Raw genomic sequence first — 26,702 nt, 5'->3', positions numbered from 1 at the left:
TGGCACTTTAAACCTCTCTCTGCATTTTTCTGTATGTTTGAAATTCCTTTCTACAAGCCTCTCAGTGTCCTCTTACACCCTTTGGAGGCTTTGCTGGAAGTCTCGATCACCTCGCTTGGTTAATCCACGGTCTTCTGTTCTTATGCCGCTTTTGACTTCTGTTTTTCATGTGGTGTTTCTTCCTATGCCCTGTATTCTGCCATCTTTTACCTGCCACTTCTCCTCCTTTAATCTCTCTCTCCTTGTGCTACTGACATCTTTGATCAGGCTGAGCTTCTTTTTTTTGTTTTTTTCCTGCCTCTGAACAGTGAAAAGTAACCATCGTTTGGGTAGGGAAGGACTGAATTCCAGTAGAGGAAAAAAAGGAAAGCTTCCTTCTATGACACTTTTTATTCTTTACTTAGAAGCCACAGCAAAGCAACTGGTACATCAAATACCACCTCAAGTTTGCTTTTAACTGGTTCTTATGTGTCACAAAAGCCTTTCACAAAGTACATTTATATATAGGAAATTCCAGAACTTTTATAATTTGCTGTGTTTGAAATAATACCACAATATTGAATATAAAGAAGCACTTTGACATTTGAAAGCCCTGGAAATATAGGACTTTCAGAACTTTGCTAATTCTTGTATTTAATAACGCTCCGTGAGAGAATAGGCCCTGGGACTTCAAAAAGGACTGGCTGCTTCATGTGGTAGAAGATGGATAATAAAAAAAGTAGGTTAAAGCAGGTGTATTCGTTATCTTTTGTTGTGTAACAAGTCATCCCAAAATTTAGCAACTTGAAACAACAAACACTATTGGACACTGTTTCTGAGGGTTGAGAACCCAGGAATGGCTGGTTCTAGGGGTTCTGGCTTCGGGTCTCTCCCAAGATCGCAGTCATCTGAAGGCTGGGCTAAGGGAGCAAGATTTACCCAAGATTTGCGCACTCACGTGGCTGTCAGGGGGCTTTCGGTCTTTGCCACGTGGGCCTCTTAACAGAGCTGCCTGAGTATCTTTAAAACATGGCAACTGGCTTCTCCCAGAGTGAGTAATCCAAGAGAAATCAAGGCAAAAGACACAGTATCTTTTATAACCTAGACTTGGAAGTGACATACCATCCCTGTGCCACATTCTGTTGGTCACACAGACCAACCCTGACACAACATGGGAGGAGATTACGCGAGGGTGTGAATACCAGGAGGAAGGATCATTTGGGGTCATCTTGGTGGATGGACACCACAGCAGAGAATAGTAATAAATTATATGTAGATCAGGTAGACGTTTTAATTTTAAGTGAATAAGTGCACGTTCTTTGGCCAATCTTTTGGTGTAATCAAGGCCTTTTCTTGGAGTATGGATCCACTTGGTATTCCAAATATCTTTGTTGCATAAATTACACCTCTAAATCATCATCTGGGATTTCCACCTTCCTTTACTTAAAGAAAAAAAGTTTACATGAAAAGCAGTGTGTGCTGACTCCCTTTAGATTTTTATAATTTTGAGCCCAATCTTTTACAGTTGTCTTCCCCACACCTAGCTTGATGGTAATTTTGTAGCCTTTATCGAGTCTTCAAAGCATTCAATTTAACTTTTATAAAAACTATAACTTTCTTTTTGCTTTTATATTTCTTCCTTTTTGTAATGTTTATGTAATTTCAGTAACATGCAACTGATATACTCAAGTTTGAGAACAAACCCAACTGATTCATGATACTTATACAAGGGTTGTTTATGCAAATTGGCAAACCTTGGGTTTCTAATACTCTTCCTGAACGTAGCATGTCCAACGCTCATCTGACCGCACCAGCCCGACCCTCCTCCTAGTCCTTCTCATCCCAGTAAATGACAACTCCCTTCTTCCAGTTCCTCAGGCCAAAAACTTCTCCTCACACCTCACATTCAATCTGTTACCAAAATCCTACCAGTTGTACTTAGAAAATGTACCAAGAAAACAAAATGTGCCAAGCGTTTCCTACCACCTTCTCAGCTCTCGCCTCGGTCCAGGCTCACACGACCTGCCCTCCTGGTTATTTTGGACGCCTCCTGATTGATCTCACTCTTCAGTTAGTTTATTTGCAGCACATCAGCCAGAATGAACATGTTCACAGTATGTCAGATCATGTCACTACTTTGTTCAAAGTCCACCCATGCCTGCCCTTCTAACTCAGAGTAAACGCCACAGCCCTCGCTTTGCTGGGCAGGCCTCCGCTGTGTCCCCTGCCCCATCCACTTCCTGTTATTCCAGCTTTGCCCACTCAGCTTCACCCACACGAGCCTCCTTGCTCTTCTAGAACATGGCAGACAGGATCCTTTTTGGGGCCTTTGGACCCCTCCCTGGACCACGCTTCCCCCAGATGTCTCCAGGTGTTTACACGGCTTGTATTTACAGGCATCTCCAGGCATTTACTAGCTCACTGCCTCACTATCCTCAAGACTTACTCACATGAGCCTTTCCCTAGCCATTGCATCTAAAAGTACAATATCCACCCACCCCAGGCCCAGCAGTCCTGCTTCCCTGCTCTGCCTTATCCGTACTGCCTGTCACTAAGTACTACACAGTTTATTTGCTTACTGTCTGCCCTCTTCCACTAGAATCTATGTTCCCTGATGGCAGAGATTTTTATTTCTTTTGTCACTCTGTATCCTCAGTATCTAGAACTGAATATTTATTGAATGAATGATGAATGAATGTTGAATTGGTGGGAGAAGAAGTAGGCCTTTCATGCTGTGGGTAGCTATCAGAGTTTTATAGGAAGAATGGAGAGCTTTGTTCAATCTGGTGAATCCGTTGAGTGGATATCAGCTAAGAGAGCTTGTACGCACTTCTTTAAATTGTAAAAATAAATGTATAATTATAATTGATAAGTGTAGGGAGGAAAAGGGTGGAATGAGAATTTATAATAGGGGGGACTGACATAGACTGGGGTGAAAGGAAAGCTTCTCTGAGAAAGCAACATTTTTTTTTTTGAGGAAGATTAGCCCTGAGCTAACATCTGCCAATCCTCCTCTTTTTTTTTGCTGAGGAAGATTGGCCCTGAGCTAACATCTGTGCCCATTTTCCCCTATTTTTATATGTGGGAAGCCTGCCACAGCATGGCTTGGTAAGTGGTGTGTAGGTCTGTGCCTGGGATCCAAAGTGGAGTGTGTGAACTTAACCCCTACGCCACAGGGCTGGCCCTGAGAAAGCAACATTTAAGCGGACAGCAAAGGCATACGTGGAAGTTAGGTTGGTGAAGAGTGGGGGAAAGGATTTCATGCAGAGTGAACAGCTTGTGCAAAGGCCCTGCAGCCAGAATGACCATGGGAATTTCCATGAACTGAAGAAGGTCAAGGTGATAGTATTGAAGGAAGCAGGGGCAAGCTAGATCATCCAGGCCACCTATCACTATCTTGTATTAGAATAAGTTTAAATAGCTGTTTTAATGACCAATCTAGAACTTTTCTCTAATTGAAAAATGAATGGCTTACACTTATTTATTTATTTTTTTGCTGGGAAAGATTCGCCCTGAGCTAACATCTGTTGCCAATCTTCCTCTTATTTTTTTTTTCTCTCCCTAAAGCCCCAGCACATAGTCGTATATTCTAGTTGTGAGTCCTTCTAGTTCTTCTATGTGCCCTACCACCACAGCATGGCTACTGACAGACAGGTGGCAGTTGCGAGCCCAGCTGTGGAGCCTGGCCAGGGCACTGAACTTTAACCACTAGGCCATCAGGGCTGGCTTGGCTTACACGTCTTAGAAGAATTTCCATCCTGAGTAAACGGTGTATGGCGATGGGGTGGAGAAGAAAAGTTATAGTTAAGAGCAGAAGGCCTTTTCAACATCCCTGAAAATATGATCTGAGTACCACTGTCCAGGGCTGCAAGCGGGAAGTGGTTGACACTGGTGTATCTGTGTGGAAGCATCAACTTTTAATTAATTAATTTCATTTTCTGCACGCAGTGAAGAATCGAAGATCTCCCCCACTGGAAAAATGCCCCCTCTGGGTGAGCGTTTCAGGTTTTAACATGGATTGTCTGATGGGTTCAGTTGACAGGCTGGTGGGCCAGGTGGAAAAGGTCGTGGCGGCTAATCTCCGGAGATATTTTATGTAGTTTTAGGAAGACCAGAGATGATTTGCCTTCAATTAAGGAAAGGTGGAAGATTATATAAATATCATTTTCTTTTATTCCTCCTCCTTCCTGTCCTTCTTCCACTTTTCTCTATCAACCACTCTTTTTTTTTTAATCTTTTTTTTTATTGAGTTATTGATAGGTTACAATCTTGTGAAATTTCAGTTGTACATTAATGTTTGTCAGTCGTGTTGTAGGTGCACCACTTCACCCTTTGTGCCCACCCCCCACCCCACCTTTCTCCTGGTATCCACTAAACTGTTCTTGGTCCATAGTTTTAAATTCCTCATATGAGTGGAGTCATACACAGATTATCTTTCTCTCGCTGGCTTATTTCACTCAACATAATTCTCTCAAGGTCCATCCATGTTATTGCAAATGGAATGATTTTGTTCTGTTTTGCAGCTGAGTAGTATTCCATTGTATATATGTACCACATCTTCTTTATCCATTCGTCTGTTGATGGGCACTTAGGTTGCTTCCACGTCTTGGCTATTGTAAACAGTGCTGCAATAAACATTGGGGTGCACAGGACTTTTGGGATTGCTGACTTCAGGCTCTTTGGATAAATACCCAGTAGTGGGATGGCTGGATCGTATGGTAGTTCTATTTTTAGTTTTTTGAGGAATCTCCATACTGTTTTCCATAGTGGCTGCACCAGTTTGCATTCCCACCAGCAGTGTATGAGGGTTCCTTTTTCTCCGCAACCTCTCCAACATTTGTTGCTATTAGTTTTAGATATTTTTGTCATTCTAACGGGTGTAAGGTGATATCTTAGTGTAGTTTTGATTTGCCTTTCCCTGATGATCAGCGATGATGAGCATCTTTTCATGTGCCTATTGACCATCAGTATGTCTTCTTTGGAGAAATGTCTGTTCATGTCTCCAGCCCATTTTTTGATTGGGTTGTTTGATGTTTTGTGGTCGAGTTGCGAGAGTTCTTTATATATTAAGGATATTAAGCCTTTGTCAGATATATGACTTGCAAATATTTTTTCCCAGTTAGTGGGTTGTTTTTTTGTTTCAATCCTGTTTTCATTTGCCTTGAAGAAGCTCTTTAATCTGATGAAGTCCCATTTGTTTATTCTTTCTATTGTTTCCCTTCTCTGAGAAGGCATGGTGTCCGAAAAGATCCTTTTAATACTGATGTCAAAGAGTGTACTGCCTACGTTTTCTTCCAGAAGCCTTATGGTTTCAGGTCTCACCTTTAGGTCTTTAATCCATTTTGAGCTTATTTTGGTGAATGGTGAAAAAGAATGGTCATTTTCATTCTTTTACATGTCTATCAACCACTCTTTGGAGTTAAAAAGCAGAGCCAAGAAAGGGAGAGCAACAGAGAGATGAAGTGGTACCCTGACTGCTGCCCTCGCTCTCAGCAAGAAAAGAGAAGTAGGCCCAAGTAGGCCCAAGGGGAAAATAAGGTAGTGGCTTGGCCTCTTGGTTAGAAACCAGAACTGGTAGAGTAGCCGAGAAATGGGGCCCAGGGCAAACCAGCCGTAGGTCGCTGGGAGCCAGCTCAAGCCTGTTTATGAATCCCATTTCAGTATCACTCCTTCCCCGTCCCTGGCCCCTGCCGGGAGGTGGAAGCAGACTTAGGGGAGGGGGTCAGCGACCCAGAGCCGGGCAACAGGCGGGTCCCGGCGGAAAGTTGGCAGCCACCGCCCCCTCGGCCGCCCTGCTCCTCGACTCTCCACCCTCCCTGGGCGATACGGCGGAGGTGGGGGTTGGGGAACTGGCCTTGTGTTTTGGAACAGCTGCAGCCGGCGCTGGGCCCGCCTGGAATGCGGGAACAGGCTGCGCACCAGGACTTTTATGGAAACTTGCTGTCGGAGACGGCGGCGGCGGCGGCGGCAGCCAGAGAGCTCCCGGCGGCGGCGGCCGGAGCGCGCAGACCCCTGCCCACCGCCAGGCGCAGCACGCGCGCAGCCTCTCCGCGCAACCAGGACGCTCGCGGGTCGCGGGCCGCTGGCGGGTGAGAGGAGTCGGGGGAACGCGGGGCGGGGGCGGCGGAGACGGAGGTGTCGGGTCCCCGCGGGCGGGGCGGGGCTGCAGGGCGACGCTCCCGGATCGCCGGCTGCGGGCCGGGCTCTGCCGCAGCCCCGGAGCGCGCCAGGCTCCGTCCCGCTGGGGCCCCGCGCTGCTCCCGCGCCCGAGCGAACCGGCCCTCGGAGCCCGTCCTGCGGGCTCGGCGGGGTGCGGACCGGGTCTGCCTCGCTGTCTCTGCATTCACCGGCCTCCGGCTTCGGGGTGGCTTCCCTGCCCCGGTCCCCTTTCTGCTCCGCTTGCGCCCTGTCTGTTGAGTTTCGGGTGCTTCCTCGACTCCTGCAGGGGAAGAGCCCTCCGTGAGCGGAGCGGGTGCCGGGCCCTTTGCTCTACCCTTGGGGTCTGGGTAAAGTTCAAGGTGGTCCCACCACGTGCCCCGGCGCCGTCGCCGTCTCCGCCGGGCTGCCTGTGATTTTCAGTCATTCTTGATCTGTCCCTGTGGAGGCTGGGGAGTGAAATGTGACAACAGCCTATCATCTACCCTCTCCCTCCAAACGGTTTTTTCGCGATTCTGTCTGAGGTGGGATGTTGGGGGTTGTGCAACTTCAGCTGGAAGTTGGAGTGAATAATGTAGTCACCTCTTGAGACCTCCCTTGTGTATATTTTTGAAAACTCCAAGCCATTCCAACTGTGTTTGTAGACGGTGAAACGGTCTGCAAATGCTAAACACCTATTATTGGCATTTGTAAAGAAAATAACCAGTTGGAGAGGTTAGCTGATTATTGCAATAGCTTCGAGGTCTTCATTTTATATTTATTTAAGGTCCGTAACATGAACAAAGAGAGTTGGAAGGGGGCGGGCATGGGGGAGGGAGGGGGACAGGCCAACAAGGTAAAAATAGCATAAGGATATGTCCTAACAAAATGTCTGTCCTTGGGAAAGAGGCAGGTGCAGAAAAGAAGCAGCCATAATAAGAAAGAAATTAGTTCCATGAGCGAAGCAATGGGAGCATCATTCGTCAGCTAAATTTTGTTAATGAATTCATGTAACGGGCCCATTGGCCGGCGAGTCACAACATAACTATGTGTTGGGTAGTATGATTAAATAAACTTAAGTATTTATACCATCTTAGTCACACGTCACTGAGTGAACCACGTTATTTGCCCCCCAATCCTTTTACAGGTTAAATCGCTGCCGTAAGAAAACTCCGAATACACGTAAGTCTGTGACATTCTTTTGAGTTTTGAGCAATGGTAAGGTGGAAAAATGCATAATTAATCAAACTGAGGGACAGGGTTTTGGGGAGGCCTATTTAGTATAAATGGACTTTGATATTTAATGTACTTAGTTAAGATTCCTCTTGACAGCCAGTAGCCCCTTATTTTTGAAGATATTTTGTATTTTGACTGGAATAATTTTTTTTAATGTAAGCAATTCTGTATTTTATAGGCAACAACTCCTGTAAAGAGCCCAAAGGGAAAACCACAACAAAATTCTTTTAAATCCAGTTTCCCTCAATACGGTATTGATGTAATTCAGTTTTAATAGAAGATTCACACTTTTAAATCCATTTTAAGCTGAAATGTAGTGAATAGCAGTTTTTCCTGCCCACCTTACATTGGGATCTGTGCTATTTTTGAAAATTTGATATGTAAGACTGATCATTGTCAAAATGTATGTCATCTTGAGATGCCTATATTTAGCATCAACCAAGGAAGGCATTATCTAGGTTTTTGAACAGTATTTTTCCCCTGAAATTACACTTGAAGTATTTAGGTTAGGGTTTCATTTGTGAAGAGAATGAAAACTGAATATGTATATTTGGAAGAGATTAGTTGGGGATTTAGATTGCTTAGAACTCGACTGGCCTGAAATGACATACTTCATTTAGGAAAATAAATAAAACCTACTATCTTTGAAACACCCTAAAGGCAAATTAAAGCATTGTTTAAATAAAGACTCATGCCTAAAAGGCAGCGAACAATGCAGTAAACGTAGAAAAGTATATCGCAGATGGCAGATGTCTCCAAGCTTTTACAGAAGAGAGGCCTCAGTATGTTTTACAGTGTGTAGGCCACGCACACACAGAAAACGTCTTGGTAGTCTGCTTTATAATTTAGAGGGGAAATGACCTACAACATTCTTAACTTTCTGTTCTTATTTGATTACTCTGTGGTCATTTCTTTCTTTCATGTTCTCTTTCTTCTGGTTTTATAATTGCAAAATTAGGTATTATTTACAAACCTGGAATTGGGATTGTTATATTTTCTTTTTCTATTTAAATATTCAGAGCATAGTTTGGCTTGAATTATGGTAGTATACTTTCTACACTCTGGAGGGGTGGATTTTTACCCAGAAATCCAACTTATTTAACTCTTAGTCAAATTTGTTTTTTATTATAAAGTTAATACCACCATATTATATATATGGTTAAAAATTACAGAGAATGGGGGACAGGCCCAGTCGCTCAGCGGTTAAGTGCACAGGTTATGCTTTGGTGGCCCTGAGTTTGCCGGTTCGGATCCCAGATGCGGACATGGCACTGCTCATCAAGCCATGCTGTGGTAGGCATCCTGCATATAAAGTAGAGGAAGATGGGCACGGATGTTAGCTCATGGCCAGTCTTCCTCAGCAAAAAGAGGAGGATTGGCGGCAGATGTTAGCTCAGGGCTAATCTTCCTCAAAAGAAAGAAAAGTTATAGAGAATGGAAAAGGGGCTCTCAAAATCGGACACATCTGTTAATATTCTGATAGATTTCCTTCTTTTCCTGATGCATAGGATTTTTTTTTTTTGAGTTGCCAGATCTCAGCGAGGCTACCTGTGTGAAAGCATCTGATACATCTGCCATCCAGTAAGTGTTCAATAGCTGGTTCTTTTTCTGCCCTCTCCTCCTTTTTTTCCGTCTTGTCATCTCTTCCTTTTTGATCTCCGATTAGAAGACAGGGAGGTTGGGGCTCCCTCGGCTGGGTTTTGAAGTTAGTGAAATTTGACTTCCACCTTCTTTCTGTGCCTCTTTCCCGTCCTTTCCTCCCCTTTGACTCTGCCTCCCTCTTTCTGGCCAAAATAGGCCTCCCCTTTGTCTTTTTCCATTTTCTCAGTGCTGTCTGTTCATTTAGATCAAGGGCCACAAATTGGCAGCCAAAAAGCCACTTTCAGCCGCAGACATACATAAAAACTTGTACATTTTATATTAAAATATGGATTTCTAGCCTTTCTTGAAAAATTGAAAGATCTTGATAAAACTGGATCCACATTTCTGCATAGCAACAATACCCTGGATCTAAGTAGTGGCTCCCCCCTCAGACAGGGCACACACTCTCATTTTGACACAGTCTCCAACGTTCCCTATTGTTTTACAACTAGTCATCACTCATTTCCCTTACCTGTCAATTCTGCTATGTAACATTAACTTACATTACATTTGCAGTACCTGAGCCCGCACACTTGAGTATGCACTTGAGTCCCTGATCTAAGTGTTACGGCAAATCTGAAGTCGGGATATGATGGGAAGTCCGCTGGACTTGGCATCAGGAACCTGGACTTCCAATGTCTTACATACCTCTTGGTTAGCAATCCTTCTCTTAAATGATGTGATCATGGGAATGGGAAGAGGAGGTTAACATTCCTGGACACTAATTGCTAGTGTCAATTTGAGCTGGAAGGGACCATGTATTTCTAACTAAGACAAATAAAATATTTTAACTGTTGAGATTTTAAAAAGCACAGGGGAGATAGTTCTGGGAAAAAAATCTTTCCTAGGAACCCTTAAACAATCCGCCTCCCTCGCCGTCTTAGAAGCGTTCAGGAGAGTTTTTGCGACGCCTAGAGATTGGTCCTAAAGAAGAGCTAACTCCTGACCTTCCTCTGCCTCCTCACCCCACCCGCTTGTTTGGAGCCAGAGGCCTGGGGCTTCCCAGTCCCAGCTGTGTCCTTCATCGGAAAGCTGTCTTCCACTTGCAGAGGGTGAGGAGACCAGCTCCTCCATGGACGACCACGTCCATTAGCTTGGGAAGCCAACTTCCTAAAGCCCCGAATGTCTGGTTTTTCGTGATATCTAGTTTAATGTAAACCTGCTCCATTTTATTTTATTTTCTATTATTCATTCATTCATGCATCCTCATCATCGGCCCTTGTTTTGGAGATTTCAATCATAAGCTTTACTTGGGCTGATTTTGGATTAGTTTTCTTGTTGCCTCTTTGTCATTCATCCACTCTATCAAATATGAATTGAGCTTGTACTGTGTCCTAGTTGTTGTGTGAGACAGTAAAGATAAAGAATGGAGTAGAACACAGTGCTTACCTTTCAGAGGCTCATGGTATGGTGAATCCTCTTTGAAAAATACAGTCACATGAATGCAAAATATTATAGATTATTAATACAGAAGAATGTCAAGGAAGCTTGAAAATAAGGTTCTTGGTTATCAGGGAAGAATTGTGTATTGGCAGGAGAAAACAAATCTTACTATTTCTGATGGGTAAAATTGGATGTAATTTCATGTTTTTGAATTGTGATCAGATTTTGTAATATAAATTTTAAAGTATAAGGTTAAAACCCTCATTAATTAAATGTAATAGTTACATTATATTTAAATTTACATTTCTTGTACAAGTGAAAAATTTAGGCTATTTTATGAAGTTCAAAACAACGTTGTTTGTTCCAACGGCTGTAAAGAGGTAGGTTTTAACACTGACTTGTAGTATACGGTTAAGTGTTCTGTCTAAAACCTTCTTAAAATTTGAGACAAAGAATTTACTTGAGTTTAATGAAATGCAGATTTAAAGCTGTCACTGTCTTGAGAATTCTGTTCTCCTTGAAAAAGGAGATAATACATTAACACAATAAAACAGTTCATTATAAAGGATAGAGAGGTAGGATTTAAAATTCTTTTCTTCTTCCTGCGTTATTTGCCGTCTTGAAATATTTTAATTGCAAATCTAAAAAAAGTCAAGGAAAATTAATTAAATTTAGAAAATTTAGAGGTCAAACAGGTTCAATGAAATTCTAGAACAGAAACATTAGCATGCATATTTTAAGATAGATCTGTTGTACTTAATATTATATTCTTCTGTGAGACTTACATCTTGTCTCACAGCCTGAGCTTCATACCTTAATATTCACCCTGGAAATTATTTTATAACAGCCCAAAAGTATATCCTGTTCTTGAAACATATTTTATCAGGCCATTAAATCATTTTCAAAAACTTCTGGAAGTCTGTCTCACTAATTGCTATGCCAGTTGTTACCAATGTTAGTATTACCATTGGGCATATTTTATATATATATATATATATATATATGTATATATATATGTATATATATAAAAGGTTTCGTGTTCTTAGGTAAAAAATGGAGAATGCTAGATGGAAATGAGTAGTTAATTAAAAGTCAAGAAACCTGGAGTCTAGTTCCTTCTCCTGCTACTGAACAACTTGCAGCCTCGGATAAGTCAGCGAATCTCTCTGTGCTTCTCGTTTTTTCACGTGATGAATGAAGCTGGTTGGACTAAGTGATCTTTTAGTCCTTAGATGATGAGTCCTAAAAATCCATGATTCTTCATCATGTATGACCAGACCCCACATGTAACTCTGACAGGTAGTAAAACCTGTTCAAAACTGAACTCATTTTCTGACCCCTCAAACATGCTTTTAAATTTAATCTCAATAAATGGTAACCCTGTCCACCCATTTGCTCAAACTAGAAACCTGGAGTTAATTCTTTTTTTTTTAAAGATTGGCACCTAAGCTAACAACTATTGCCGATCTTCTTTTCTTTTTTTTCTGCTTTTTCTCCCCAAATCCCCCGGTACATAGTTGTATATTTCACTTGTGGGTCCTTCTGGTTGTGGCATGTGGGATGCCACCTCAGCGTGGCCTGACGAGGGTGCCATGTCTGCGCCCAGGATCTGATCCAGCGAAACCCCAGGCCGTCGAAGTGGAGCAGGTGAATTCAACCACTTGGCCACGGGGCCGGCCCCTGGAGTTAATTCTTGACAGTATTCCTTTCCTCACCTCTCCCCTCCAAATCTAACTGGCCAAAGTTCTTACGATATTGCCTCCACTACAATGTCAGTTCCCTAGAGGCCGAGACTTTGTCCTTTTGTTCATGGTGATCTCTCCATAGCCTAGGATAGGGCCTGGCATAGAGTAGGAGCTTAATAAATACTTGTTAAATAAGTGGATGAATGGGTCACCATTCCTGTCAATCCCACTTCTAAGGTGTCTCCTCCAACTTTTCATTCCTAATGCCACTCTTAATTCAGGCACTCATCTTCCCTCTGTATTTGTCCTCCTCCTTGTAGTCTTTCCCCATTTCACTCCAATTTTCTGCACTGCTATCAGAGTCTCTTTTTTCTTTCTAGAATGCATACCAGATTAAGTCACATTCCTGCTTAAAAATCCCTTGCTGGCCCCCCCTTGCCTATAGGATCAAGTCTAAACTTTTTCTTAATGTGGCATTTAGGAATCTTCCCAGTCTGTGCCCAGCCTGTCTTTCTAGTTTTACCGTCGATTCGCTGGACAACTTACAGCTCCCCAAATTTGCAGTGGATTGTCAGACATTGGTGTTTTTGCTCATGTTGCTTTGTTTCCCTGGATGCCCTTACCCACTTTTCTACTTTATGAAATCCTGCTTATCCTTCAAGGTCTAAATCAAATGTCACCATCTCTGTGTAACCTTCCTTAACCCCAGCTCCCTGCTTAACCCTTCCATAGTCTTTTCCATGACTTTTCCATGTTTCTTTAACCGTGTGTATATGCTGCTATTATAGCACCTACTACTTTGTATTATAATTACTTGTGGTCCCATCTGTTTCACTCTAGAAAGCAACTTGATTTCAAAGGCTATCTCATACATTGTATATCCCATCACCAGTCATAATGTCTGGCATACGGTAGGTTGTCCTTCTCACAAAAATGCTATATTAGAAATACAGACCTAATCTGTCAAATGTGAAAAAAAATACAAGCTTTTTGATAAATCATGGGCAGGCTATAGCAATATTGCAATATTCCCTCTGAAACCTGTGATAGATACTTAGTTGTCTTCATTTAACGTGGATCTGAATGTGCTAGAATGGCCTTGTTTCATCTCTTCATTGTCCCAGCTTTCTTTATTATGACCAAACTCTTGTTGATGAGCCACATGTTCAAGCTGACCCTTTGGTCAGTGTTTTCTCTCTACTAGTCTTGATGATAATTCAGCTGGCTTGCCTGAGATCTCAGACACTTAGAAAAGTGCAGTGGGGCTGAATTGTTGTGTTGCTGCTGCCCCTTTAGGGTGGCCAAGGACATTGCATCTGTCTGCTTGGACAGAAGAAAAGTCACTTAATACTAGATTAAGAAAAGTCTGTGAGATTCCAGATATAAAATCCTTTAAAATTCAGGTTACTGAGTATAGGAATTGAGTCGTTAAACTAATCTTCATTTAGCGTTCTAAAATGCAATGAGGGACTGCTCACCCTTTTTACAATGGGACCTGACATGACTTGATAGACTGTTCTTTCCTATAATTCAGTAAGTCTCAGAATGTGGTCTTAGAGTCCCTGGGAGTCCCCGTGACCTTTTATGGGCCTATAAAGTCCTTCGTTTTCCAATCACATATCTGTGTGAAGCCATATTTTCTTTATAAACTTCAGTCAAAACAACGTGTCACAACAGTTTGAATGAGATATGAGAGTACCTGTCTTTTATTAAGCTAGATATTAAAAAGATGTGCAAAAATGTAAAACAGTGCTGCTCTTCTTACTAATTATTTTTATTTTGGAAAATATAGTTATTTTTCATAAAATGTGTTTATATTGACATATAATGGGTTTGTTATTATTAATTTAAATAACTTAATAAGTATATATTTGAAAATCCTGTTTTAATTTTCAATACATTAAATATCTATAGATATAATCTATATAAACAAAAACTCTCTAGTCCTCAGTAATAGGTCCAGATATTCGGCCCTGAGCCCAAAAAGTTTTGAGACCCACTCTTCTAATTCGCAGCCTTTCTTCCAGTGGGGGCATTTTCTTTAATGTCACTGAGCTTATTTTTATTACCCACTTTCAGATGTTACTTAAATAAGTTAGTTTCTAACTAAAAATTTAAGCCTTATTATATTTTCTTGGTAATTATCTTTTATCCCATCTAGACTATAGCTCCATGAAAAGAGATATTTTATGCTCTTCATCTTTCTATATATAGGGCCTTATGCTCTGTCTAGCGCATTGTAGAAAGATCTTCAATAAATGCTTCTTGAATGAATAAACATTTATTCATTTTAGCTCATTCATCTTTTCCAGTTTATTCTTAGTTCTTCATACTCATCACCGCTAAATTTATGAAGTAACGTGGAAACCACGTAGTGTGTGGCACGTAAGAGAGATTCAGTTGTTAGTTTCCACCCTTCTCCTTTATTCAGTATAGAGACTCCAGGTCTTTCCTCTAATATATTGTAGCTTGAAAAAAATCCTTACATTTCATTTATATATGTAACTTAATTTTATTAATGACTTCATTAAATGAGGACTTACCCATTTTCTTTTAGTGGTTACTTTGAAGTCTTCCCGAGAGAGAATAAAAGGCAAGAGTTAGGAGGTTTGCTTCGAGGCATACTACTGAGGGGGTAGGAGGACGTACTGCATAGTGCTTAGGATTTAAAGCATCTATAAAATATTTGTGTCTTATCCTGCAGTAGATGTTGCACAAAATAAATGAAACAGACTTTGTAATTGTTGAAAACAATGGAAAAAGTGGAGAATTGTTGAAGCTTTGTGATGAGTATATGGGGGTTCATTATATTAGTCTCTCTAATTTTGTATATGTCTGAAATTTTCCATAATGAAAATTAAATAGAGATAGATAAGACTGATATGTCTACGATGTTTAACAATATAAAAATTTTTTAAGTTTATGCCGGATACACCTAGAAACCTAAACACATTTAGAGGTGTCAGGGACTGAAGGGGAAAAACATCCATGCTCAGGGTGAAGTGGAGAAAATCGCCATTTCTATTATAATTAGTTTTGGAAAATACTTCATTGGTAAGGAAGCGGCTAAAAAATCATCTTGGAGGTGGAAACAGGCTATTGAATACATTTGTCCAGATGGGAGGTTGAAGGAATGGGAGGAGACAAGGGAAACCAGAAGGACCAAGGGAACCTGCAGAAGGCCTGACAAGGCAGATGAGAGTTCTGATGCGCTGCAGTTGACATCCTCCGAGCTGGAGGCATAGACGAGAGCTAAGGAGCACAGAGGGAGAGAGAAGGCAGTGGTTGAGCAGACAGCCTGCTAGGCCTGGATGAAGGCACAAAGAATGGCGAGCTGTGACTGTTAGAAATCAAAAGAATCATGGCTAGAAGTTACTCTGGAACTTTATAAACCTCATTTTACTAATTATGTATACTTAAAATCATGAAGAGCTCTGAAGAAACTGTTAATTTAGCTTCCCAGTAGCAACTGAGGTAACTTTGTGTCCCCGCCACATTTGGATTCTGGTGCCTACTGAAAAGATTTGATAATTTGAAAATGTTAGTCAGCATTCTGAAGGAGAGAAAACTTTTAAAGTGAGTATTTTGAATTTTATAGTTTCTCATTTTTTAAGTCTGTTAATCAAAATGAGAGTGATACATATGAATACTAAACATATACATAGTATTTCTGGTAAGCATAAGTCAATAGTATTTGTATGATACTAAATATATAATAGTATTTCTGGTAAGCATAACTGTATAAAATAGAAGGAAGGCCTGGGGCCTCTGTGCTAAATAAAGCAGCCAATTCCACATGAGTTTATAGCCTAGTAAGTGAAACGTTGACTAATAATACGTGTAAAAAGCATGAAAGTGGGAGGAGATGATAAAATGAGTCAAAGATTGAATGGATATTTGGAATTTAAGAATATGTTTCCAAGAGAGTAATTTAAAAGTCCTCTGTAAGTGTGGGGGCCGGCCTGTTGGCACAGCAGTTAAGTTCACATGTTCTGCTTCGGTGGCCTGGGGTTCGCCAGTTTGGTTCTCAGGTGTGGACCTACACACCGCTTCTCAAGCCATGCTGTGGCAGGCGTCCCACATAAAACAGAGGAAGATGGGCACGGATGTTAGCTCAGGGCCAGTATTCCTCAGGAAAAAGAGGAGGATTGGCGGCAGATGTTAGCTCAGGGCTAATCTTCCTCAAAAAAAAAAAAAAAAAACAAATCCTCTGTAAATGTCCAACAGCAGATTTAAAAATATAGTACAGACAGTTTATTAAGGGAGTAAACGTTGAGTCAAAGGAATGAGATCTTTTAGACTTCTTAGTTTTTATGATTACTACATGGATATTGAAAATCCTTCCATGATGACTTTTGGGGTTTATTTTAAACTATAATTTATCATTTAACAGGCCTGAGCTGGGCACCTCAGAGGAACTAATCCTCTGTAATCTGCGAAAGGAGCATAAAGTCTAGCAGATGTACAGATGAAAGTGTGGGTGGAAGTAAGAGAAGTACAAAATGGGGACTGAGAGTGGAAGTTGTTGATCTTAGGCGTCTAACTGGAAGGTTGGGGTATGGTGTATGCTGCCTCTCAATTCTGTACCAACTGTGGTCGATGTTAGAACCCTATCTGTGTCTGCAGATGGCAAAGCAGACTGGACCACTAAAATCCTGTTCCAAGGCTTCTGTTGAGAGTTTTGGCCCAGATTCTGTTAACAACGTGAGAATAGGGGGAGTGTCTGTCTATTCTGTGCTGTATTTCTCAATGTCTAGCAGAGTGCCTGGCACACAGTGGATACTTAATAAATATTTGTGTAATGAATGGTGTATTCTATTTATATCGTATTCTTGCATAATGATAATCATAATGATAATCATACATTACATCCAGACAATCCTTAACTGTTTATAAAATGCTTCACCTTGAAGTTGGCAGGATTTACTTAGTTGGTAAACAGTTATTATATATGTCTTCTATAAGCCAGGCACACGCTAAGTGCTATGGATACAATGGTGTGTAAAATACAGTCTCTACTCTCAAAGAGTTCGCATTCTGACAGAGGAGGTGGTGAAGAAAGTGGATCATTGCCATACATTCTGGTAAATGCTACAATCGGGGTAAACATGGGGATGCTAGGGCCACACACAGGAGGAGCACTTAACCCAGTCTTTTGGGGTCAAGGAAGGTTTCCTGGAGAAAAGAGACAATTAACCTAAAAACTAAAGGATGAGTAGGAAGTAGCTAAGAGAATAAGGGAATGGTAGAACGTTAAGCTGAGGGAGCCAGCTGTGCAAAGGGTTGAGATGTGCCAGTGTGTCAGTATGGGTGATAGAGCGGGAGAGTGGTGTGGAGAGAGATGAGGCTACAGAAGTAATTTAAACTCCCAAAGTGTATTCAATCGCTGAAGAAAAGGTGTAATGCGAGAAGAAAAGGGCAAAGATGGAAATGTGGGGGCAAACAACATCCAAGAAGTGGAGAGAGGCAAAGCAGGAACGGTCAGAGATGTGAAAGAACAGGGAGAGAATGGCGTCCTGGAGCCGAGTGAGGAGGAGTTCAAGAAGGAAGGAGTGACGGAGTGTCAGATGTAGCAGTGACGTTCAGAAGAAGGGAACTGTCCGTTTTATTTGGTAATATAATGAGAAAAGCATTATTATGCCTATTTTACATATTAAACTGAAGATCACAAAAGTTAACTGGTTTGTCCGAGACCATACCTCTAAGAAATGACCTAAACAGAAACTCTAATCCAAGTTTTCTGGCTCTAACTCCAGTGCTTTTTCCACCATCACTGTTTTCTTAATGTGTTTGAAAAACCAACAATTAACTGAGAAATTATCATTAGGATGTACTTATAATTCTGAATATTTTGCTACAAAGGTCCTTAAGCAACAAAAGTTATGGTAGAATATTTTGGAAGATTTCAATTTACATATTTGTATTAATCTTTTATCAAATGTAAAAATACATGGGTTTGTAAATTTTTGTATGACAGAGGGCTTATGAAAAGTTATGACAAGATTGAACTTGTATATGCCATTTGTTCTGAATTTGTAAATTTCATAATACACGTTGCACCGCATAAAATTATGGTCATTTAGATATTGAGGAGTTATTCTTTAGTCCAAGGCATGGTCCCTAGTGGCTGATATAAGAGAGGAAGGCAGTTTTGGCAGAGTTGAAGGTGATTGTGCCCTTCTGGGAGAGAGGGCATGAGTATTTAGGGCATTGTGGAGGGAGGATGGAGAGAGGGTAGTAGGAGAGAGAAAGGAGAGGATTTAAGGAAACTGGAAAATTTCAGCTGCAGTTTAGAGAGCATTATGGCTCCCTTCCTTGGCTGAAGGTCACTGTCTGTGACTCCCTTCCAAAGGAACTTCCTTGATGAGTTTATGGTTTAGTGTTGAGATTGAGTAAGATGTGTGACATTCAACAAATTTTTGAACATTTCACAGTGCCCATGTCATGACTTTGTTGGAATCAGTTAATGCTTTAAAAAGCCTCTTCATAAAACCAAAATTCTCGCTGTCATTGTACAACTAAAAGTGAATTTGGCTACTTTAGGAGTCCATTGTTCAGGAATGTTCTGTTAGATAAGAAATTCAGAAACCTTCTGTACTCTTGGCAGTTTAGCAAAATGATGAGATGGATCAGTATGTTTGTTAATCAAGAGAATGACATACATGTGAATATTGTTACTTGATTCTTCACAATCACTAATTCCAACAATAGGTGTGCTACTTGCATGTCGCTGACTTGGGCACTTTAAAAATCACAGACTAAAACAGTCCCTGATTTATTACACATGAATGAGTTCACTAAATAAATTCTAAACCACAACCAGCTGATATAGAACTGCGTTTCAGTACCTGAGAATCATTTAATAACCTAACTCTGTGTTCTGCTTAACTCCAAGTAATTCCAAGAGTAACTGCTAGCATGTCATCAATTTAAAAGGAAATATACTTCCTTAAATAAAACTCTGTGCTGCTCACATGGGCAAAATACGTGTTTCTCACCAGCACCATGTTCTACTGCCAGTTGCCAGCTAAAGATTACAAATTCACTAAATGTAGAGAGTACTATCAATCATGCCTTTTTGGCCTCCAACATACTTCTGTTGCTCAGAATTGTGGTTCTGAAATAATTGGATTAAAGTTTCTGTTGATTACACCAGGAGGTAAAACCTTATGAGCTGATTGGTATTCCCCTTTCCCACACACACAGTTGTACTGTTTTCTTGGTATCAGCATAATACGATGGGTAAGAATGCAGACTCTGGAGTCAGACAGCCTGTTTTCATCCTATGTCCACCACTCGTTAGTTGTGTGGTCTTGGGCAAGTAATACTTGCCTTAGTTCTAAGTCTCAGTTTTCCCATCTGTAACAATTTACAGAAGACTTCAAATCCTATTAGATAAACTCTGAGACATTATTCTCATGTTAATATTTTAAGAATTTTAAATTACTGGGTTTGGAAATTTTTTTGAGAGAGTGTTAATAGTATTTACCTTAAAGGATTATTGTGGGGAGTAAATGAAATAATGCTTGTTAACCACTTGGCACATTACCTGGCACACAGTAAAGGCTCAATAAGTGTTAGCTTGGATTATTATCATCATAATTTTATTCATATTGTGATCAAAGGATGTATTACAGAGACAGTGGGTTTAGATCAGACAATACAAACAATGACTCTGGAACAGAGTTCTTTCCTGTGAAGTTAATAAACCAAACGTTGACATTGGTTTAGCACAGAAAGACAACTGCGTTAGCAACTGAAATACACTGTTGTTCTACCAGACAGAGTCACACTTTTTTTTTTTTAAAGATTGGCACCTGAGCTAACATCTGCTGCCAACCTTTTTTTTTTTTCTTCTTCTTCTTCTCCCCAAAGCCCCCCAGTATATAGTTGCACATTCCAGGTGTGAGTTCCTCTGGCCGTGCTATGTGGGACGCCGCCTCAGCATGGCCAGATGAGCGGTGCCATGTCTGTGCCCAGGATCCAAACCGGCAAAACAAACCAGCCGCCAAAGCAGAGCGCTCAAACTTAACCACTTGGCCACTGGGCTGGCCCCAGTCACACTTATTTAAATTATCTGTAAAGGAATCCTATAAATATTTATCTGCTTGATTTTGAATTTTTTTTCTCTAACATAAAACTATTTAAGAGATATGAGTCCTATTGGTTTCTAATCTACACCTTAAAAAACAATTCCCTAAAACAAAAAGCTAGTGAACTTATTTTGCTACAACTTTTTTATCCTCAAAATGCAGAACAGAGAAAACTATCAGGAAGGGATCACTTGCTTATATTTTAACCAAAAAAGTTAAGGTTAGTACTGTTTGAATTTTCACAAACTTTCAAATTGAGAGCTCAGAATACTGAAACAACATTTAAAAACTATTTTAAGTATTTTTTTCTCATGCTAAATTTAAAAAGTCAATATTATTTTATTCTGAAAATATAAATAAGTCAAGATATAACCTGAGGATTTTAAAAAAATTAGACAAAGAGGGCTGCCTAATTCATTTATTCTCCAGGACTACTCTTGACAGGCTAATTCTTCACTGTCACCAAGCCACGCAATTTGCTTTCATTTCACCAGGAAAAAAAGGCTTCTTGAAGTTCTCTCTGGCCAATTAATTCAGCTAAAATTTATCAATCCTTATAATCTCATGTGAGATTGCCCAAATTTTCCTCATACCCTTTGGCATCACTCTTTCAAATTACACAAACACTATGTTAATATATGCTCACTAGCAGAGAAGTATAGTTTTTTACTGAAGATGGTAAATTGTAGTGATGAAAAGACCATGAGTGATGAAATTATCTAACTAATGTTAGGTGTTATTCTAGAGTTTTTCACATAGGTTTTCTCATCTAATCCTAACTAGGAAGCAGTAGGGTTGGAATTTGGATTTAGGGCTGATTATCAAATTCTGGCAATCAAAGCATGAGGTGATGAAGGCCTGTATTAGTATGGGGGCAGTGGAAATAGTGAAGTAATACATAAGAACAAGTCTGAAAGAAACATTCACAAATCTTGACAAATTTAGGAGATATAGAAGAATGAACCAGAAATAACTCTAAGGTTTGAGAAGCTATGAGAACACAGGGTAGGTTTTGTTGGTTATACAAGAAATATCTATTGGTAACTCTAGATTTGATACAATAGCTCAGGGAAAAGAACAGGACTGGAGCTCTTTGTTATTTTCATCTCAGGCACATAGAATTAGATGACTCATAAACCTAGTTAATGATGCTCTCATCCATGCATGGCCTGTTTTATTAGGTAATTATTGTTAATGAAGTAATAAACACCCACAGACCCACTAAACAACAAAAGTTAGGACCTTGTTAATAATTACATGGAATAATGTCCCACCCACCTCATCATATTGTCTCCTCCCACAAAGAAAACTTTAGCTCCAGATGGTTCCACTGGGAACTTCTTACAAACATTTAAGGAAAAAATAATACCTGTTCTCCGTGAACTCTTACAGAAAATTAACGAAGGGGAAATACTTCCCAACTCATTCTGTGAGAGAAGTATTACTCTGTTAGCAAAAGCAGACATTACAGGAAAATAAAACTGTATAAATAAATAAAAATAAATAAAAAACTGTATAAATAAAACTGTATAAAAATAAAAAGGACATTGAGATCAATGTCCCTCATACACATGGATGCAATATTTCTTAGCAAAATTTTATCAAATTGAATTTATTTGTATGTTAAAAGGATAATGCAACATGATCAAATGAAGCTTATCCTAGGAATGTAAAGTTGATTTAACATTTGAAAATAAATTAATGTAATTCACCATAGTAAAAATAGAAACCATATGATTATCTCAATAGACACAGAAAGAAATTAGATTAAATCCAACATCCATTCCTGACATCGCTCCAGCACCGTAAAAGTAGACAGCAACGTAATCGGATATAGGGCATCTAAGAAAAATCTGTAGCTAAAATTATACTTAATGGTGAAAGACTGAACATTTCCCCCCTAAGATCAGGAAGAAGGCAAAGATGTCTGCTCTCTCTAATTCTATTTAACATTGTACTGAAGGTTCTAGCTAGTACAATCAGGCCAGAAAAAGAAACAAAACACATCCAGATTGGAAAGGAAAAAGTAGAATTGTGTTCACAGATGATATAATTGTCTATGTAGAAAATCTGATGGAATCTCCAAAAAACCCGATGGAACTAAGAAGTTACTTTAGCAGGGTAGCAGGATATAAGGTCAGAATACAAAAATATATATCTATATGCTAGCAACAAACAATCATCAATTGAAATCTAAAAAACACCACCAATTATAGTAGCATCAAAAATTTGAAATTAGGGATAAATCTCACAAAAGACGTGAAAGATCTGCACACTGAAAATGATGAAACATTTCTGAGAAAAAATATAGGAGAAGTAGATAAATGGAGAGGTATACTGTGTTCATAGATCAGAAGACTCAATATTATTAAGATGTCAGTTCTCCCCAAATCCATCTACAGATCCAATGCAATCCCAGTCAAAATCTCAGCAGGCATTTTCACAGAAAATGACAATCTGATTCTAAAATTTCTGTATGAATACAAAGGACCTAGAATAGCCAAAACAACTGTGAAAAAGAACACAGTCAGAGTTACGCTACCTTTCTCAAGCCCCATTATTAAGTATACTAGTCCAGACTGTGGCATGGTGACTATAGTTAAAAAAAAAAAAGAGAGAAAAACAATGTGGTATTGGCATCAAGGGAGACAAATCGATTGATGAAACAGGATGGGGGGTCCGGAAGTAGACCCACACATGTATGGTCAATTGATTTTTGACAAAGGTACAAAAGCATTTCACTGGAGAAAGGATACGTTTTTTCAATAAATGATCCTAGAAAAATTGTTATCCATATGCAAAAAAAGGAATTTGCACCATATACAAAAATTAACTCAAAATGGATCAAAGACCTAAATGCAAAACCTAAAACTATAAAACTTCTAGAAGAAAATGTAGGATAAGTTCTTCTTGATTGTGACTTAGGCCAGTACAACACCGAGAGCACAAACCATAAAAGAAAAAATTGATAAAATGGACTTTGTCAAAATAAAGAACTTCTGCTCTTCAAAAGATACTGCTAAGAAAATGAAAAGACAAGTGAAAGACTGGGAGAAAATCTTTGCAAATTATACATCTGATATAGGCCTTCTATCCAGAATATATAAAGTACTCTCAAAATTTAATAATGGGCAAATAAACAACCCAGTAATAAAATGGGCAAAAGATATGAATAGATACTTACACCAAAGAATATTTACAGGTAGAAAAGAAACATGAGAAGATGTTTAATATCATCAGTTATTATGGAAATGTAAATTAAAACCATAATGTGATGTCACTATATACCTTTAGAATGTCTAAAATTAAGAAGACTATACCAAGTGTTGGTGAGGATATAGAAAAAGTGTCACTCTCATGCACTATTGGTGGGAAGATAAAATGGTACAACCACTTCGAAAACAGTTTGGTAGTTTCTTACCAAGTTAAACATAAATCTACCATAAGGCCTAGTCATTATACTTTATTTATCCCAGAGAAATAAAAAAAATATGTCCACACAAAGACTTGTACATGAGTATTCATAGCAGCTTTATTTATAATAGTAACTGGAAACAACCCAAATGTCCATCAATAGATGAATGGTTAACAAATTGTGGTATGTTCATACAATGGAATAATATTCAGTAATAAAAAGGGATGAACTGTTGATATTTGCAATAACCTGGATGAATCTCAGAATAGTCATGCTGGGTGAAAGAGACCAGACATTAGAGTGCATACTATATGATTCCATATGCAGAAAATTTAAACTAATCTACAGTGACAGAAAGCATATCTGCCAGGGGTTGGGGGTGGGAGAGGCAAGAAGAAGAGGAAGGTAAAGAGTCTGAGAAAATTTTTTGGGGTAATGTATATATTCATTATGTTGATTGTGGTGATGGTGTCATGGGTACAATACATATGTCAGAACTTATCAAATTGTACAGTTTTAAAAAGTGTAGTTTAGGGGCCAGCCTAGATCCTGGGCACGAACCTACACACCACTCATCAAGCCATGCTGTGGCAGGTGTCCCACATATAAAATAGAGGAAGATGGGCATGGATGTTAGCTCAGGGCCAGTCTTCCTCAGCAAAAAGAGGAGGATTGGCAGCAGATGTTAGCTCAGGGTTAATCTTCCTCAAAAAAAGAAAAAAAAATGTAGTTTATTGTACATCAATTATACCTTAGTAAAGCTGGTAGAATTTTTTTTAAAGTCATAAATAAAATTCTAAAAAGTATTCAATTAATCTAGAAATAGAAAGGAAAAGAATAATAGAGGAACAAAAGAAGAGAGGGCAAACAAGAAACAATCAGTAAAATGTTAGGCTTAAGTCCATGCATATAAATAATTACATTAAATAATTACATTAATTTGGTAACCACTGCAACTAAAAGACAGATATTATCAGAACTGACTTTTAATTTTATTTTAATTTATTTTTTTGAGGAAGATTAGCCCTGAGCTAACTACTGCCAATCCTCCTCTTTTTGCTGAGGAAGACTGGCCCTGAGCTAACATCCATGCCCATCTTCCTCTACTTTATACGTGGGATGCCTACCACAGCATGGCTTCCCAAGCAGTGCCATGTCCGCACCCGGGATCCAAACCAGCGAACCCCAGGCCGCCGAGAAGCCGAACGTGTGAACTTAACCACTGCACCACCAGGCCCGCCCCAGAACTGATTTTTTAAAAAGCAAGCACCAATTATATGCTGTGTCCAAGAGATATACTTTACATATAAAGATATAGATAGGTTGAAAGTAAATGGGTAGAAAATTATATACCATGCAAAGTAAACTTAAGAAAGTTATGTCTATTTTAATATCAGAAGAATGTAAAACAGTGAAGTAAGAGGAGGGAAATTTCATACTGATGGAAGGGTCAATTCAAAAAGAACATATTACAGTCATAATGTAAATGCACTTAAAAGAGCTTGAAATTACGTGAAACAAAAATCACAGAATTAAAAGAAGAAATAGTTCCATTTAGTTGAAAACTGATAGAAGAACTAGGCGCCCCCCCAAAATATTTAGTAATGACATAAAACATCCAAATAACAGGATCAACCACCTTGACCTAGTTGATATTTATAGAATAATACACCCAATAACTGCAGAATACACTTTCTTTGCAAGTGCACTTGATATGTTCACCAAGCTATTCTGGCCCATAATCTTACAAGGATCTTGTAACACCATGAGCCTCGTACCTTCAATACCCTGTATCTTGGAAAAAGGAGCTAAGGGTTATCACAATTTGTTACTTGCCTAGATTATATCAGTATGTTTCGAGGAGCAATTAACATGCTATTTCTGTTCACAATAATACATAGCATATTAAAAAACTGTCATTAAAAATTCTTATTCAAGACTAATACATTTTTTCAGGTGCAAAGATATACAAAGCTTCATAATCACCCCAAGACCACACCCAAGAGCAAACATGAATGATATTTCCCAAAAAGCTGAGGTAAGTCTCAAAAGTTAAAAAAAAAAATGGAGGAAATGTGAGATTGACTGCAGAATTGGTGAAAGGGCAGTTGTTTGGTGGAAAGGTCATATTCAGAAGTTCATGGTAACAGTGTGAAGATGTAAAACATAAGAAAAGATAAAATTCACAGGCTGGTCTTGAGTGTGGTATTTTCATTTCATTTCACTGGATTCTAATCTAGGAAGCATGATTATTTGTGAATGATAGTGAAATGGCTACCATCTTTAGAATTTAATATCTTGATAAGTCTTAGGAGTTTTTTTTTTTAGTATTAAAAAACCAGATTTGATGCATACTCTTAGGAGAAAGTGATAATTCACTCTCAGGCCAGGATCCTTCTTCCGGCAGCTGCAATTCTCTTGGCCTTTTTCTGGTTCTTGACTGTAGTTACTGAGAGTTGTAGTAAGGGGACCTCAGTTTCTGACACCCCAAAATTATAAACTTTAAAAAACCTTAAATGAACAATGACACCATAAGTAGAAAATAAGATAGAGGCTGGGTATGCCACAAATTAATTTAAAAATTTGTCTTTATCACTAGGGGAGAATGTTTGGTGTTCTGAGGCACTGAAGTTTTATTTATTGAAACTTCTTTTAGAGATCAGCTTAATTTTCAAAAGATGAAAACAATATGCTTTCCTGGTTTTAGACTAGAGGAAAATCTTTTCTCCAGTCTTTTACCAGAGCCTTCCTTCTTTGGGAAGCTCTATTGCCATTTGGGAATTTTCCTCGTAGAGCTCATCCTACTTGGAATGATACAGCCATCTTACGCATTCAAAATGTTGGTTTAAAGAAGCTCTAGATGGGCAGGATAGAAGGAGCAACAGCATAAATCGCTGCTTGTGCACGAAGACCCTGGCGCACTTCAGCCACAAATGAGACGTAAAGGTCTGGCCTCCACTTTGGCTCATGTTAGACGTGGAAGCAAGCAAGAATGTTAATGTGTGAATTAGCCTTTAAATTTTAAAGCCTAAACTTTTGCTTTGTTTTCTACTTCATCAAATTTATTGAAATTAGTCTCCGTGTCCTTTAAGCAAGTGATGTAAACTCTGAATCTTTAATAGTGGAGTAGGTCAC

At 39.4% G+C, this 26,702-nt stretch overlaps 1 protein-coding gene across 15 annotated transcripts in view; it reads left to right on the top strand.

Moving 5' to 3' along the window:
* The first annotated feature begins 5,400 nt into the window (after positions 1–5,400).
* NEXN (nexilin F-actin binding protein) overlaps positions 5,401–26,702 on the top strand; it is a 43,685-nt gene continuing 22,383 nt past the window's right edge. For 2 of the 15 annotated variants that reach the window (XM_023641796.2, XM_023641797.2), the window contains exons 1-4: positions 5,401–6,068; positions 7,262–7,296; positions 8,859–8,931; positions 25,524–25,605. In XM_023641796.2, coding sequence (XP_023497564.2) covers positions 5,878–6,068; positions 7,262–7,296; positions 8,859–8,931; positions 25,524–25,605 — 381 coding nt within the window. In that variant the 5' untranslated portion in view covers positions 5,401–5,877. Of the gene's footprint in view, positions 6,069–7,261; positions 7,297–8,858; positions 8,932–25,523; positions 25,606–26,482; positions 26,514–26,702 lie in introns of those variants that run through there. The other 13 variants (XM_023641793.2, XM_023641794.2, XM_070268785.1 and 10 more) reach the window with 10 other exon arrangements.

Source organism: Equus caballus, chromosome 5 (assembly GCF_041296265.1).
Source record: "Equus caballus isolate H_3958 breed thoroughbred chromosome 5, TB-T2T, whole genome shotgun sequence".
Classification (NCBI taxonomy): Eukaryota; Metazoa; Chordata; class Mammalia; order Perissodactyla; family Equidae; genus Equus; species Equus caballus.
The sequence above is the reverse complement of the archived record's forward strand: the minus strand, read 5'-3'. Positions and strand labels throughout refer to the sequence as shown.